The sequence below is a fragment of the Amblyomma mixtum genome, chromosome 6 (assembly GCF_055824585.1).
Source record: "Amblyomma mixtum isolate Tamu chromosome 6, ASM5582458v1, whole genome shotgun sequence".
In the NCBI taxonomy this organism is placed as follows: Eukaryota; Metazoa; Arthropoda; class Arachnida; order Ixodida; family Ixodidae; genus Amblyomma; species Amblyomma mixtum.
This window is the reverse complement of record NC_143017.1, coordinates 49,858,198-49,872,512: the sequence shown is the minus strand read 5'-3', so window position 1 is coordinate 49,872,512 and position 14,315 is coordinate 49,858,198. Positions and strand designations below refer to the sequence as shown.

The window sequence follows — 14,315 nt, the reverse complement described above, 5'->3', positions numbered from 1 at the left end:
CCAACAATAACCTTAAGCCAGGACTTTCAATGGTTTATCATGTTTTCACGATGTAATGTTTTCCTGTAACATCGTGAGAGAGGAAGCTGAACAACAACATGCAACACAGAGAACACGCACACCCCAGGACCGACTTGCAACCAAAATTTAACCACTGCAAGAAACCAAATAAGGGTGTCCAAATAATGAAATGTTCTCAGTGAAACACAAGTTCTCACAAAAAAAACAAAGGGGGGGGGCCCTTGAATATCAAATAAATTAACTGCGAGACCCCGTTTCTCAAAACTAGGGAAAGAATGAGAGAGACAGGCAGACGCGAATGCATATTAAAGCACGTAAGGCTGTTTATGTAAGTGAATGAAACTACTAAGCAGCACTTAAGTGCACAGGACATGAAAGTTCTTGTCTTCACAACAATAACAAATGAACAAATGGACTGCACATGAAAGTCTACAGCACAAAAAAAGAGAATGAGGGGGGCTGCAGAGATGAATCGAGCCAAGCAATAATTCGTTGCTGCAGTATTCTGACAACGTGAGGCCGGTACATTAAAACTGATCAGTGCTGTTTAGCATTTCCCCCTTTCTGACTGATAACGCAACCTTGACATGAATGCACTGCTTTTGCACACCACAAAAAGAAAAAAAAAAGAAAGAAAACCTGTGGCCACCCTGGTCAGCTTGCAAAACCTCACAATTAGCTTTACATTACAGTGACAGCCCCTGTAAATCCCGCCACGGTTAGCGTCAATGACCTGTGGCTTCAAATTAAGCTGCACTGCCCTGGGTGGCACAATTTGAGTGCTGTGCTGACACCCTCCCAAAGCTCTACAACCCAGCTGTTTGCCATATCTGGGATACTCCTCTCTGTTAAAAATATGCTGCCCAGCAAAGAAGTTAACTTTGGGCATCCTATGAAGTGGCCATTACAAAGTGTGATCAAGCAAGCAGCGAAATTCATCAATCCGAACACTTCAAAGTACTCAGTGTAGTTTACAGGTGCTGCAAGATGTCTTTACCTAAGTGCCTCCTCTGCGGACACCTTTATGGTGAAGTGCCCTTTTGGGTGAAGGCACTTTTATGGTTTATCACCTCTCAGCACTTCGCCAGTGCTCGCATTCGTACTGGCATCAAACTGACTACTGAAAATCGCATCCGACTCAACTCCTGACTCGCAAAAGCAGTACGGGCCCTTTCTGCAAGAACTCTTTGCACAACATTGCCCAAACTTATTTCTGCTTCATGAAATCTTTGTAGTAGGAGAACAACTCTCATAACGTTACTCATTCTGGACAGCACTTTTGCGTGTGATGGTTTTTACTGAGCAGATACCAAAAATCAAAAGTACCTTGTTGCAGTGGAAATTTTGTTGAAGTGGACTTTGCTGTTGTGGGGTCCAACTGTACTTTCATAACACCACACATAATGTTGCTGATGCAAACTCGGTGACCTCCATCGGAAGAAAAAAGTTCAAGTGAAATATTCGCAGTGAGCTCAGATATTCTGCCCTAAATCAATGCTCGAAGCTACTCAGTATGAAATGTTTTTACTTCAATAACAGCTGAACCGCAAAAAATACCCTGCTTGTACGTAAAGTCTTGGCTATTTTCATACCCCTAAAATATTCATAAAGAAATTACACCAGAATTTAAAGTACCGCAGTGTATACATCTTGGCTGTCTTAAATTTGGACGCCTGCAGTCTTTCTGCAAATATATTTTTCGCAACGGAACAAACTGTAAGCTGTAAATCTTCACACGTTTGATTTTTTTTCTCTCATGAGCCATTCTTTCATACTGTTTTCCCCATAGTAAGAAGCACACACAATCCCAGTTTTTAGAACTGATTCAGTCTTTCAATGCAACTAATTTTTAATGATCTCTTAAGTTAACTCTGTGCAATTGCCTTGATTAATGCCTTTCTCAGCTGCATGTTGCTCGAACTACTGACTGATAACAAAAGTCGCAAAGAAAGGTTACAAATCAATTCATAAATTCACAGAACTATTAGATCTTTTTTGCTAGGCGTCAGTTGTATTTACGAAAGGACCACCACTGAAAAATTCCTGATAGAGAGCAAGTCATGTCTCTCCCCTAGAAAATTTTCAGCCGAGTAATATAAGTGACAGTCCCATCAATGAGGAAAAATAACATAATGGCACACAAACTGCACTTTTAAGCTTCGAAGTTTCTCATCTTCTCTGCATTTGCAAGGAAATGCAGTGCCCACGACAGCATGTCGGACTCCACAAGGAGAAGTGGATATATAGCCTTTTGAGGGTATGCAGTTTTTGGGGGGGTAGTAGCTTTGGGGGGGGAAGGGATTTGAGGCGAGGGTTAGCTTCACAGCACACATATATCGCTGTGTTTTAAAAGATAGTTTCGAAATGACGTGGCATACTTTGTCACACTCTTTTTTCAAAGTTCTTGGCAACTCTTAATGAACAGTTGCCTTTATCGATACTCAGCGAAGCGAGAAAAATACTTCGGAAAGTTTGCTTGCATGTGTTTCTATTGGTTGCCCTCCCTCCCAGTACACCCAGTAGGGGGGGGGAGTGTGACTCCTACGTGCATATATTGCGCTGTTTTGAAAATAAATCCCCTACCAAATGGCGTCTCATACTTTCACGTGCAGTTATAGGATGTACTCCGCTTTACTTCATGAAGGGATGACATCATAGGCGCACTGTGAAATCAAAAAACTACTTTGAAAACAACTGCTTACATTTATTCTTATAGAACATAACCCCAGTTTTTTACCCCAAGTCGGCCCCGCCAGTGACAGCAGTGCCGCCGTATCTTCCTGCGTCACAGATCAGTGTGGGTCTATACAGCACATTCCACCATGCATGGCTGAAGACAGCAACAGAAATGCGTGACCACCTTATTTGGGACAGCTCTCGCAAATGTCGTGTCTAACCTGAATACTGGGTACCCAATAAAACTGCGATGTGGGTGAACTGGTACATACAAACATCTTGGAAGCATAAGATAACTTCTTGCTGGGCTAGTTGGTAATTCATTGTAAAGTACAGGCGCCAAAAACCACACACACGCAGGACAAGAGAACGGGACAGAGAGCCACTGATAACTATGGTCACTTTGTCCCGTTCTCTTGCCTTGTGTGTGTGTGTGTGGTTTTTGGCGCCTGTACTTTACAATCTTAGATGCAGCTCGAAACAAATGCACAAAGAAGCGGAAAGACTGAACGAATGCTTTGTCCATGTATTTTTGCACTGCTTCTGAGATTCAGCACACTCTACAAAGAATAAAAAAAAGAAGTTCATTTTGCAGTTCACATTCGCCCTACCATGAAACTACATAAAGAAGTGTCATTCAGTGCTTTTGTGTGCCTCACAGCCCGTACTGCTGCAGAGGCCCCTACATAGACGACTTCAGAAGTCTTATGAAACACAAGACACGGTAACTACCCTTCAACACTGCAATGTCTGAGGAGCCTGCAATGCATTCCCCGGTGCGATCATGAGGCGGGACTCGCCATGTGAAGGAAAAAGGGTGGAGGGGGGGGGGGGTAAGGTTTCCTTCTCCCACGAGGCACAAGGAGTGGTTCTGAGTCAGGGCAGGGGCACTGAAGGTGAGAGCGAAAGCGACTCCACTCACCTAGCAGGACCTGCCCTGAGGGCATCGGCCAATGCGTAGCCGTTCTCCCGAGGCATTTCTTGCTTCACTGCTGAGAGGCTAGGCAGGGCCAGCAAGGCATCGCTGCAAGGGGGGGGGGGGGGGACCAGTCACCACAAGGGCAACGACACAGCCTTAAGGGGGGGCCGCACGCAGCACCACCACGGCAGCAAGACACCGCGGTGAAGCGACAGCAGTGCGCAATAACACCAGAAAATACAGAAAGAAGGATGACGTGCACGCATGCCGAATTTACAACCGCAATTTTATTGAGGAAAAAATGCGCTTATACATACACACACAGCTAAGAAAGCCACCCAACGAAACGGAAATGACCCTCAATAAATCTTCAACCACATCCAAGTAGGGATAATTCCTCCTTTGACAAAAGCATCAAGAGGTGGCTGATGCTGCAAGAAAGTTCTTTTCTAATAAAGAAAGCCTCCCCCATCTCAAGTGTAAGGCTATCTCTATGGTGGGAATGAGTGCACATATCAAAAAACAACAGAAGGAATCAAACTTATATTTGTTCACTGCCGAAAACATAAGTGCACTCCATGGTTATCTGATACTGTTATCTGATATGTGCATTTGATATATGCACTCGTTCCCAGCACAGAGATTAGCTTGCACGTGAGATAAAGAGGGCTTTCTTTATTCGAAACGGAGGTCCTTACCACGCCAGCCAGCTTTCAGTGCTTTTACCAAATTAAGAATTAGCCTCGCTCGGATGTGGTTAAAGTTTTTAGAGGGAAGTGAAGGCCGTTTTTTAACGCGATAGCATTAAAGGTCACGTAACACCGAAAATCCGGCGTCGGTGTTGTCGGGGTAGCGAGCGAAAGATCACGAGCACGACTCTGGAAGGTGGTGCCCAGACAGCAACCTAGGAGGCAGGTGAGCTACCTAGCTAGGTCATGTGACCTTGCGGTGTCACACAACCTGCAGACTGGATAGTGAGCAAACTGCCCATCGTGTCAGGTGGCCATTAAATTAATGAGTGGTCGCTCGGGAAGAGCAACCTAAGATGCACGCGGCCCACCGCCGGCAGCACCTGTCATGTCAGGCCAGTGGCGCATCGCTTAACCACTGCACCACTGCGCCAGGAGGGGTACGAGGACTCCCAGGTATCCCTCTATGAACGTAAAGTAGAGAATGGCCTTCTGCATACATGGGAATTAACCCATTACACTATCACGTCATACCCTCAAGGCACAGCTTAACTGTCGCTTTTAATTTCAGATCGGCTTTTGTTGGGCGATTTTGTTATCTGTGTGTGTATATAAAAGCACTTCTTTCCTCAATAAATTTACTTCTAAGTGCAGCATGTGTGTGTCTTCCTTCTTTGTCTTGGGCTCCTGTTAAGACGAACTTTGCCAAGGTCAATTCGTGGATAAGATGAAAAAACTGAGATAATTTGATTGGTTCCCCATAGACTCAATCAATGTAAAAACAAAAACAAAAAAAGCACTTGAGACGAACAGCTTTGTGTGTCTTATTGATTGAGACGAACTTTTGCTATGACCACAAACTACGGCGACTGCATCGATGGTATTTGTGGAGCGTCTGCACGGCGCTCTCGAGGCAAGCAAGAGAGAAAGAAATTACTCGCAAGAAAACGCACTCCGGCAAGAAGCCTTCCCTGCACATTTGCGTGACAGTGCACGACAGCTTTCTTGCGGGAGTGCGCTGCGTAGCGGGGAAGCATTCTTGTGGGGTTCTTTCTTTCGGGTGCGGGGTAAGGCAGGGCACTGTCACGCTTGCCTGTCGACGGCAATGAGATTTGACATGACCTGATCTCTGTGTCACACTTGTGTCACGTGACATGCTGCATGTTCCCCAGGCAAACAAAATGGTACATCACAACACGCATTTTCGCAGTGCAGAGATCTGACAGGGCGCAGCGTATGTGTCGCACCTGCTCATAGAGAGCTGGTAACAGCTGCACTGCGGAAGGAATGACATAGAAACAGAATAAATAAAAAGAAATGATGACGGAATTTCACAAACTTATAACTGCACATCTAGCCAGGTGGACACCTTCGGAATGCTTGGAGCCGGAAAAAAAAGCATGAATAGAAAAATATCAAACAGCAGAAAAAAAGGAAATATGAACTATCTTTTCAAGAGCTTGTTCTATGCCTTCTTCAGCTCACTCCAGGCGCAGTGCAATAGAAGCTCACTTTGCAATTATCTTCCCATTGCAAGGTAATTTTTATTCGCCATTCTCGCGTAACAAATATTCAACGTACCCTGCATGCTCATATAGCCTTTATGGAACCACTTCTGATAAGACGAACTAATCCTGATGGTCCCTTGAAGTTCATCTTAAAGGGATTCTACTGTATCTGATCCCATTACAGAAAGACACACTTGCACCACGTGGTTCTTTTACTTTTCACAGCACTAAAATCCAGCAATAGAGAGCAACACACAATGCTGGGCAGATCCTAGCCTGCAGCAGAGGTGACTTGGTTGCAATGTACTTTGCTGCTATGAAGAATGAAGAAAATAAGCGGACCAAGCCGTACTCCTGTATGTTGTGCAAGTGTCAGCCTGAACTCCAAGGTTAGGCCTGGCAGCAGCTGCAGCATACACTACTCGTACCAGCACGGGTTTTATATACATATATACGCATGTAAATATTCCATAAGAATTCCGTAAAATGATAGAGTAGCCACGACAAGCGGTGTCTGGTGAGGTGACACAATCACTCCGTTGTTGTTCACAGCGTGCCTGCAAGCAGTATTCACAGGGTTGGACTGGAGAGAATTTGGCATAAGAGTCAACAAAGGAACACCTATCAATTTCAGATTAGCTGCCGACATTGCCGTGTAAAGTAATTCGCAGTAAGATTTACAACATATGATCGACTACAATGGCAGACTAAAAAGCTAGTACAAAGTAAGTAATGTTCAACATTGTGGGAACAGGTGCCAGTAATGAGGTACTGGGAATACTGATGGAGTACATATCTGCACATCCATCTATGCCCAGCAGTAATCCCAGTTCCTGACCACGAGAAAGAAATAACAAGGAAAGGACAGGAAGATCAGGATGCCATGCATTTAGCATGCACTCTAAGGATATGAACTAGAGCAGCTTACTAATGTCCCTCGAGAGAAAGGTACATAAAAGCTGCATTTTGCCAGCACTCAGCCATGAAGTCAAAACTCTGAGGGTGACAAGAAAGGCTTCAAAGGAGAGTAAGAACCCAGCAGTGAGCCATGCGGAAGAACATGTTTGCGTTTATATGGAAAGAGAAGAAGGTGGTTTGGTTTGGTTTGGTTTATGGGCTTTAACGTCCCGAAGCGACTAAGGCTATGAGAGACGCCGTAGTGGAGGGCTCCGGAAATTTCGACCACCTGGGGTTCTTTAACGTGCACTGACATCGCACAGTACACGGGCCCCGAGAATTTCTCCTCCAAAGAAATTCTAGCCGCCGCGGCCGGGATCGAACCCGCGTCTTTCGGGTCAGCAGCCGAGCACCATAACCGCTGAGCCACCGCGGCGGCAGAAGAAGGTGGGTAAAAGAACAAACATATGTACACAATATCTGAGAGCATACAATGCACACTAGTGGCTTGATTGGACAACACAGCACATACTACAGAGAAGGAACCCTGGTCATGGTGGCGAAGAAGTAAAACTCGCAAATTTGCTGGAATAGATGGCCCTGGCTGGCAAAGGACTGGGCTAGCAGTGAATGAAGCGAGGCAAGAGATGAATTGGAGGAATGCAGTGAACTCAACCTGGCTCCGTAGCAGTGATGTCTCGTGCATTCATGCCTTATTACGCTTAACATGAGAAAATAAGCCACTAGACATAATATGTGGCATGCTATGTAGGTGCAGTTACAATTCAAAAGTTTTTCAGTAATTACATAAGAAGACTGCACCTCATCCAAAACCTAACTTTTTGCAAACATTACGGTAGGCCAAACACATGTTCAGAGTTCTAAAGCGCTACAAAAAATCTCGCAGTGCCTTGTAAATGTATTCGTACACAACATGACAACGAAACTGAATTGCCAAAGACAACACTGGGTTCTGCTGAACGATGAAACATTTACGACGTCATAAGACCACAGACTTGCAAAACAGCGAAACAGAGATGCTGCTCCTTTGCAGTAAAACATCAACGCTAGCATGTTCTCATTTCAGAAAGTCCCCACGGCATTGTAGCACTGCGCAACAAAACGAATGTTCAGCTCAGCCAAATAGTGTGCGGAAAATCTGATGTAATGTAAATCGTACTCTGGCACTAAGGAATAATGCGCAAGAAAAATGCCACAGCCTAGCGGTAGCAGTGCTTTTAAACGAAATTGAAGAAACTTTTTTGAAATACTGCCTACCTACGCTCAGAAGTTGAATGTCAGTGCCCAGACTGCCTCCACTACTCACCAAATGCTATTTTTTTTTGTTGCTTTATTTAGACAGAAATACAGCAAGCATAAAGGAAGTTAATTACTAATGGAATATAATGCAAGCATAAGTTTTAATGAGGGGAAAAAACCTCTGTTTACAAGACATCTCAAGAGAAGCCAACTGTATTCAATGTGCTCTCAAAGCAACCAGTCACAGGATGCATATCAATGTCATAATATAAAGATGACGGGCAAGTTGCAGGCTCTCAAAGCAACCAGTGACAGGATGCATATCAATGTCATAATATAAAGATGACGGGCAAAGCTGTTTGCTTGAATCAGTCATACTGTCAAAATTAGCTGCCCTGGCTATGCAAACATGACTGAAATGACACGCAAGGTGTCGCATCATTCACTGTAGTTTATGTTCAGGATTATGGAGACCCCTGGTATCACATCATAAAAAAAAATAAAAAAATACAGGTTCTGAAGAGGTCCTACTGAGCGACATGACAAAAACATCAGAAGGGAACAAACAGTGAGCACAAAACAAGCACAGTCTCCTTCTGTCTCTTTTCTAGCGAGAGGTCCTGGTCAATATGCCCACCCGATGGACACGAGAATCAGCTGTGTTTTAAGTTTTGAAGCTTGACGAAATGGCCACACAACCACATACTGCTGAATGCGGTTATAGTTGAAATTCACTTTACTGTCCTTCTGAGAAAAAATATCACTATCAGATGTGCAGTAGCTCTTTGCACTAGGCAGCCTAATCAGAAGATATGAAACAGGTGCAAATTTGTGCAAGTCAGGTTTTCCCAGTTTATAGTTGTGTTCTTATTTCTTCCCATGGCATATGCATCTAAAACAAGCACGTCTGCTTTACAGACTCTAGTGCTAGCATTCTAACTACGTAAAAAAAAAAAAAAACCTATATGCCACATGAACACCTCTACATAATTGGATCACTTCTCTCAAATTTAGGTTGCAAACACCTACAAGGTAAAGGGAAACACGGCCACGGTGGTTGAATTTTGATGGAGGTGAAATTCTAGATGTCCGTGTACCATGCGATGTAAGTGCCTGTTAAGAACGCCAGGTGGTGGAAATTTACGAAGCCTTTCACTACGACATCCCTCATAGCCCAAGTCGCTTTGAAACATTAAACCCCCCTCAAGCAAAACCAAACCAAGGAAAGGGTAGCACACCACTGCTCCTCTTCACAAAGCTCAGTACATCCCCATCTTTACCCCGGCCCATATTCCTCCTATCTGAGTCATACTGCTGACATCAAGACCAACCATTTGGAAGTGAACGGCACTGTAACCTCGTCTCAGAGAGTCATGTGAAAAAAAAAAAAGTGCCTTGACGTCACCACAGTCTACTCGCAATGACGGCTGATAGCAGTGATACCAGTTCTTTACGATCTTTTCTAGCTGATACAAGCTCCGCTCTTGTCGAAAGCAGCCACTTTGTCATTGGAAAACAGCCCTCTATAACAAACGGGTAAACTTGGATTTGTCCTCAAACTCCCTCTAAGGACGAACTGAAAACATTAATACATTAAGCGGCACTTAAGCGGAAGAATCGGCCTCACAGTACTCATTCGTGCTCGACAAAGCAAAGTCAACTTTGGTCTCAAAGTGCCAATCGGGCGTTTCCTTCTGCACTGAACTGGACTGTGCAGTGACCCACCTCATGTTGAACGATGCGGTGCCCAGTTCCATGCCCAGGCCAGACAGGCTGCCGTCAAAGTCCGCAGCCAGAGCATCGTCAATGTCGTCGATCTGCCAGTGGCTCACAGAGGTCATTCCAAGGCCCGCCAGCGCACACGCACTTCACGGCGGTGCCTGCGTCAACAGTGCACCACCGCCCACAGTGAACACTGTGCATGGCCGAAGAAGGGCCCGTAGGCGATTTCTATGCCCTGCATGAAACCTCTGACGTGTGTTCATGAAACAGTACATACTGAATACTGGACCACTAGCAGAGACGGCTACAAATGTTCTTTACTAGATCAGAGGCTACTCTGAAATAAAACTTCACACGGGTGCAGTGTTTTGCATCTGTCTTTTGCCAAAGCCCATTTTGCCAAAGCCCAAATTTCCAAAGAACAGTTGCCCGTTCATCCAAACTGAACAAAAATATGCCACTGTTTCCATGCTAGCTGAAATAATAATGTACAGCCTCTGCCGAAAGTAACAGCAGTTTAGGCGGTAGAAGCACTTACAGCAGCCTCATTTAATGAAGCAAGAGGTTATATATCTGTGCCACTAGGGCCTTGTATATAGCAAGAAAGGCAGCTACAGTGAAAAAAAAAAGGGGGGGGGGGGGGCAATAAATGAGAGAATTTACAGCTTGGAAAACAAGTATTGCATATAATGTAGGATGTTAACTAGGATTATGAATAAAAAAAAATAAGACCTAGCATTTTACATGTTGCACACTGACAGTGTTTGCATTTTAGATACCTATAATAGCACCCCGAAAAATACTAAAGCGTACAGCACAACAGCACTGTCAACAAACAAAATGATTTCCATGGAATATTCAGTAAATTAACCGGGAGTCGTTTACGAACACAGGACACCACTACATACCCCCAGGATATTGATGAAATAAAGCTTACAAACTTCATGGAATATGATTCAGTTTTTCACGAAATTCCGTTGCTGATGCTAACACCACTGAAGCAAGAATTCAGTTTTTTCAGCAAGATAGTGCCAGAAGTAAGCTTAACCACAGGAAAATGTTGCCGGCAACTGAAAACAAACATTACTTTAATCATCCATCACCTATGTATTGCATAAAAATGTGCAGTATGCACACAGTTCATAACAGTCAAAATGATTATCAAGTAGACTGCACTAGTGGCAGTAAGCTCTCACAGAAAAAAAAAGAACACTTGGCGTCATAATATAATAGTCCTTAAAAAAATGCTTGTCACTGCATTTCTGAAAGTATGCAAACACACTAAAAAATTTACACATCATCAGAAAGAAGCTATGAAGGCAATTAAATGACAGAACTTACACAAATTACAGCCGTCTTAGAAGGCTCACAGCAGCAGTAACCTCGTATCACCTGCGTAGATGGATTGCAGTGATGAAAGGGCGAATTAAACGCAGATGAAAACGATCAAACAAGCGCGACTTACGCTCTTCAATTTACTGCCCCAACCACTGACGTTATCCCAGTGCAGTGATAGTTGAAAGGATGCAAAGTGCCAATGTTTCGTGCTTCGCCCATTCAGTGCATCGACCAGCATGCTAGCAAAAATGTCGCTTTGCTCTAACACTGCGCTCTCACACTATCAGTATATATCTACACACCAGAAAGAAACCACACATGATTGTCGAGACAAGACTTCTGCACCAATGTCCCAGAGTCCGCTGCACACTTCCTAGACTGTCGATCAGTTAGCACGGAAGACAACAGTAGATAAGAGAACTCTGAATATTCAAGTAGCGCGCAACCATGAAAGACTCGCGCCTCGTTCCACACAAAAAGCAAAAAACGAAAAAAGAGCAGCTGACAGCAACCGAAGCCGCTCAATCTAAGCATTACAATGACACTGGAGAATCCCAGCATGGCTCAAGCACCATTCCTCATTTGCTGGCATACGTGCGGCGGCTACAAGGACAGGCAGAAAGAAGCCAATCTGCTCACCTTCTCCGCTTCATCGGTGAAACTGACAAACGTTTAGCCACTCGCTGGCGTCACTTTGAAGCGAAGATATTCGAACGATGCCGCACAAAGGTGGACGGGTCACACTACACGACGTTTCGTGGGGTAGTACAGAAGAGCACCAGCTGATACCACCATGGCACAAAATACAAAAAGCGACGGCTGGCTGCGAGACACTCCGAGGCAGAGCACGGCGACGGAAGTTGGTCACCAAACGAGTATTCAACTTGAAAATTTCACTGACGATAAGATTCCGTTAAATGACAGTCAATTTGCAGCGGCGAGGACACACTCAGTCGCATCAACATGAAACCCCCACAGCGTACACAAAAATATCAGCATTTACACGTGAGAAACGCTGCAACCGACAAAAGGCGAGACGGCGTGAACTGTCGCGATAGAGCTAGCGAGGTCAAAACTCCTTGGAATGTTGTCCTCAGAACACTGAAAATACTCATAAAGATTCGGCTACTTTTATGAGTAACAAAACACACACAAATTTATTAACAAGGCTTCGCAATTTTTTTCGCTTTCAGCGACCTAGTTTTGGTTTCGGTATACCGTTCAACCAGCTTCCTGCTAAATCGGCGCAGCGACGGTGTGTTTGTTGGCCTTTTTGCTTTCGTGTCAACGGTAGCGTGCCTATGTAATACCGCTTCGTGTATTTTTCGTGCAGTACGAAAAGCAAATAGGGAGAAGTGAAGAGAAAAAAAAAAGGTATTGAGCAGAACAAACACAAAAAAATGGAGTCCACAAGGTGCAAATGGGAAACCATTGGATAGCCAGATTACTGTTACACGTTTGTGTTACTTGAGGATCAAGAGCTGCCTTTGCTTTTAATTCTGCGGAACATACGTTTATCTTTGTGGCGCGGGGAGAGACTGTCAGCAAGGGGTTAAACCCATTGTCTCCAGACATGTGCGTGGCTGTCATGATGAATGATGGCCGTTAAAAGCCCATACGCGCCAATTTGTATTTTTCTGGGGAGAGGGATAGAGACTGTAGGCTGTTGGTAAAGCCCATAGCAACAACTCTGAATTTCAAACAATCCGCTGCCCGAGGCACTGCCTGTGACATTATTGTCACACGACGTCCTCGCTACGTATGCGGAGGTTGAACTCGAGATCGCACGCATGCTGGGATCTGTTTAGCAGTTTAGTCGCATTCCAGTTGCAAACCAACTGTTTTGCGACGAAAGTGCGTGTTCGCGGATCAGCGCAAGTGCTCACAAAACAGTTCCGTAAAGCGCATGCAATCAAGCCTGCTCATGCAGTCAGAAAGAGGACGTGACACGTGCATCAGCAGTACGCATTGGCATTTAATTTCGAATCGGCAGTATAATTGTCTCGCAACAGGTAAAAAGGTGCACAGCACAGATTGAGCTAGACATGCTCACCATCCCCGTAGATTCGCATATTCGTTTCACTTTCTTTCTTTCCTTCTTTCTTCATTTCTTTCTTTCCTTCTTTCTTCATTTCTTTCATTCTTTCTCTCTCTCTTTCTTTCTTCCCTTCCTTCCTTCTTTCTTTCTTTCTTTCTCTCTTTCTTTCTTTCTTTCTCTCTTTCTTTCTTTCTTTCTTCTGCAGTGTATATCATTTTGTTGCGTTCAGCTAGACTGATTTGCAGTGACCAAAGTGTAGTTATATGTATAAAATATTAAATTATACTTTCGTTTCACGGTCAGATGTCAGATGTCATGACATTCCTTGTTTTTTTCTCTCTTATGCGCTCAAGTATTGGAAGTTTGTTCAACGGAAAAATGCTGACAGCACCAAAGGATTAGAGCGGCAAAGTTATTGCGTTTGCAAGTCGTAACTATGTCGTTCACGAATCTCTCATAAGGGCCCTAACTACAAATTGGTACTCACTGCCCCTTCCTGCATTGCTCTTTAGTCTATAATCTGAATGACACAGCTGCTCTGCGTCGGTTTTAGTTAATTATTTATTTTCAAATTTACACGCAGCTTAAAATATATAAAAATAACCTGAGAACTTCTTGAAGAAAAGGGCATTCGGTGCGTCACTCAATAATTATGAGCGCGCAGCCCAGATTTCCCGCTTCACATTCATGCAACACGTTACATACGAGAGCAAACAAACGAAACTGGTGATCTCAAAAACCACAACAACAACAAAAACAAAGAAGTGAAGCAAGCCTGGCACGGCGTCATTTCTCCGTTTGTGCGCTTTTTCTTTCGCCACATGTTCGGGGCGCCCGTGCCAGGAAGTCCTGGATCCCTGGCAGCAAAGCGCAGGGACCTTTTTTTTCTTTTTTTTCGCAACCATGCAAGTGAGCCTTCACGCTTCGGGTGTCCCACTTCGGTCGCCATTGGCAGCTCGCCGCTAAAAGGAAGTAGCTTGAGCGGTGCGCGCGGCGCTGTCTTCTTCGCTTTCTCTTTTCGTCTCGTTATCTGTCTCTCTCATTCGGCGAACTTGCATGATTTCCTGCGTACCTCGCCGCGTTCATGCGCGCATTTGCATCAGCGGGGCTTTGATGATGCGGGCGCCGACAAACGGGACACGCTGGGGCCAGCATGTAGGATGTTTTGCCGAATTGAAAGCATTTCTGCTACGCTGGGCGCTCGGCTACTGAGCCGGAGTACCCGGGTTAGAACCCGCCAGTGGCGG

The 14,315-nt window shown here is 44.6% G+C and overlaps 1 protein-coding gene across 3 annotated transcripts in view; it reads right to left on the bottom strand.

Annotated features, from left to right (window-relative positions):
• Positions 1-12,050, bottom strand: part of gem (transcription factor CP2 like gemini) — a 57,008-nt gene extending 44,958 nt beyond the window's left edge. For 2 of the 3 annotated variants that reach the window (XM_089547870.1, XM_089547871.1), the window contains exons 1-5: positions 11,670-12,050; positions 11,034-11,084; positions 9,696-9,850; positions 3,620-3,721; positions 1,348-1,449 (exon numbers count right to left, since the gene is read on the bottom strand). In XM_089547870.1, the coding sequence (XP_089403996.1) occupies positions 1,348-1,449; positions 3,620-3,721; positions 9,696-9,811 (320 nt within the window). In that variant the 5' untranslated portion in view covers positions 9,812-9,850; positions 11,034-11,084; positions 11,670-12,050. The remainder of the gene's footprint in view (positions 1-1,347; positions 1,450-3,619; positions 3,722-9,695; positions 9,851-11,033; positions 11,085-11,669) is intronic. The other variant, XM_089547874.1, reaches the window with a different exon arrangement.
• Positions 12,051-14,315: the final 2,265 nt, after the last annotated feature.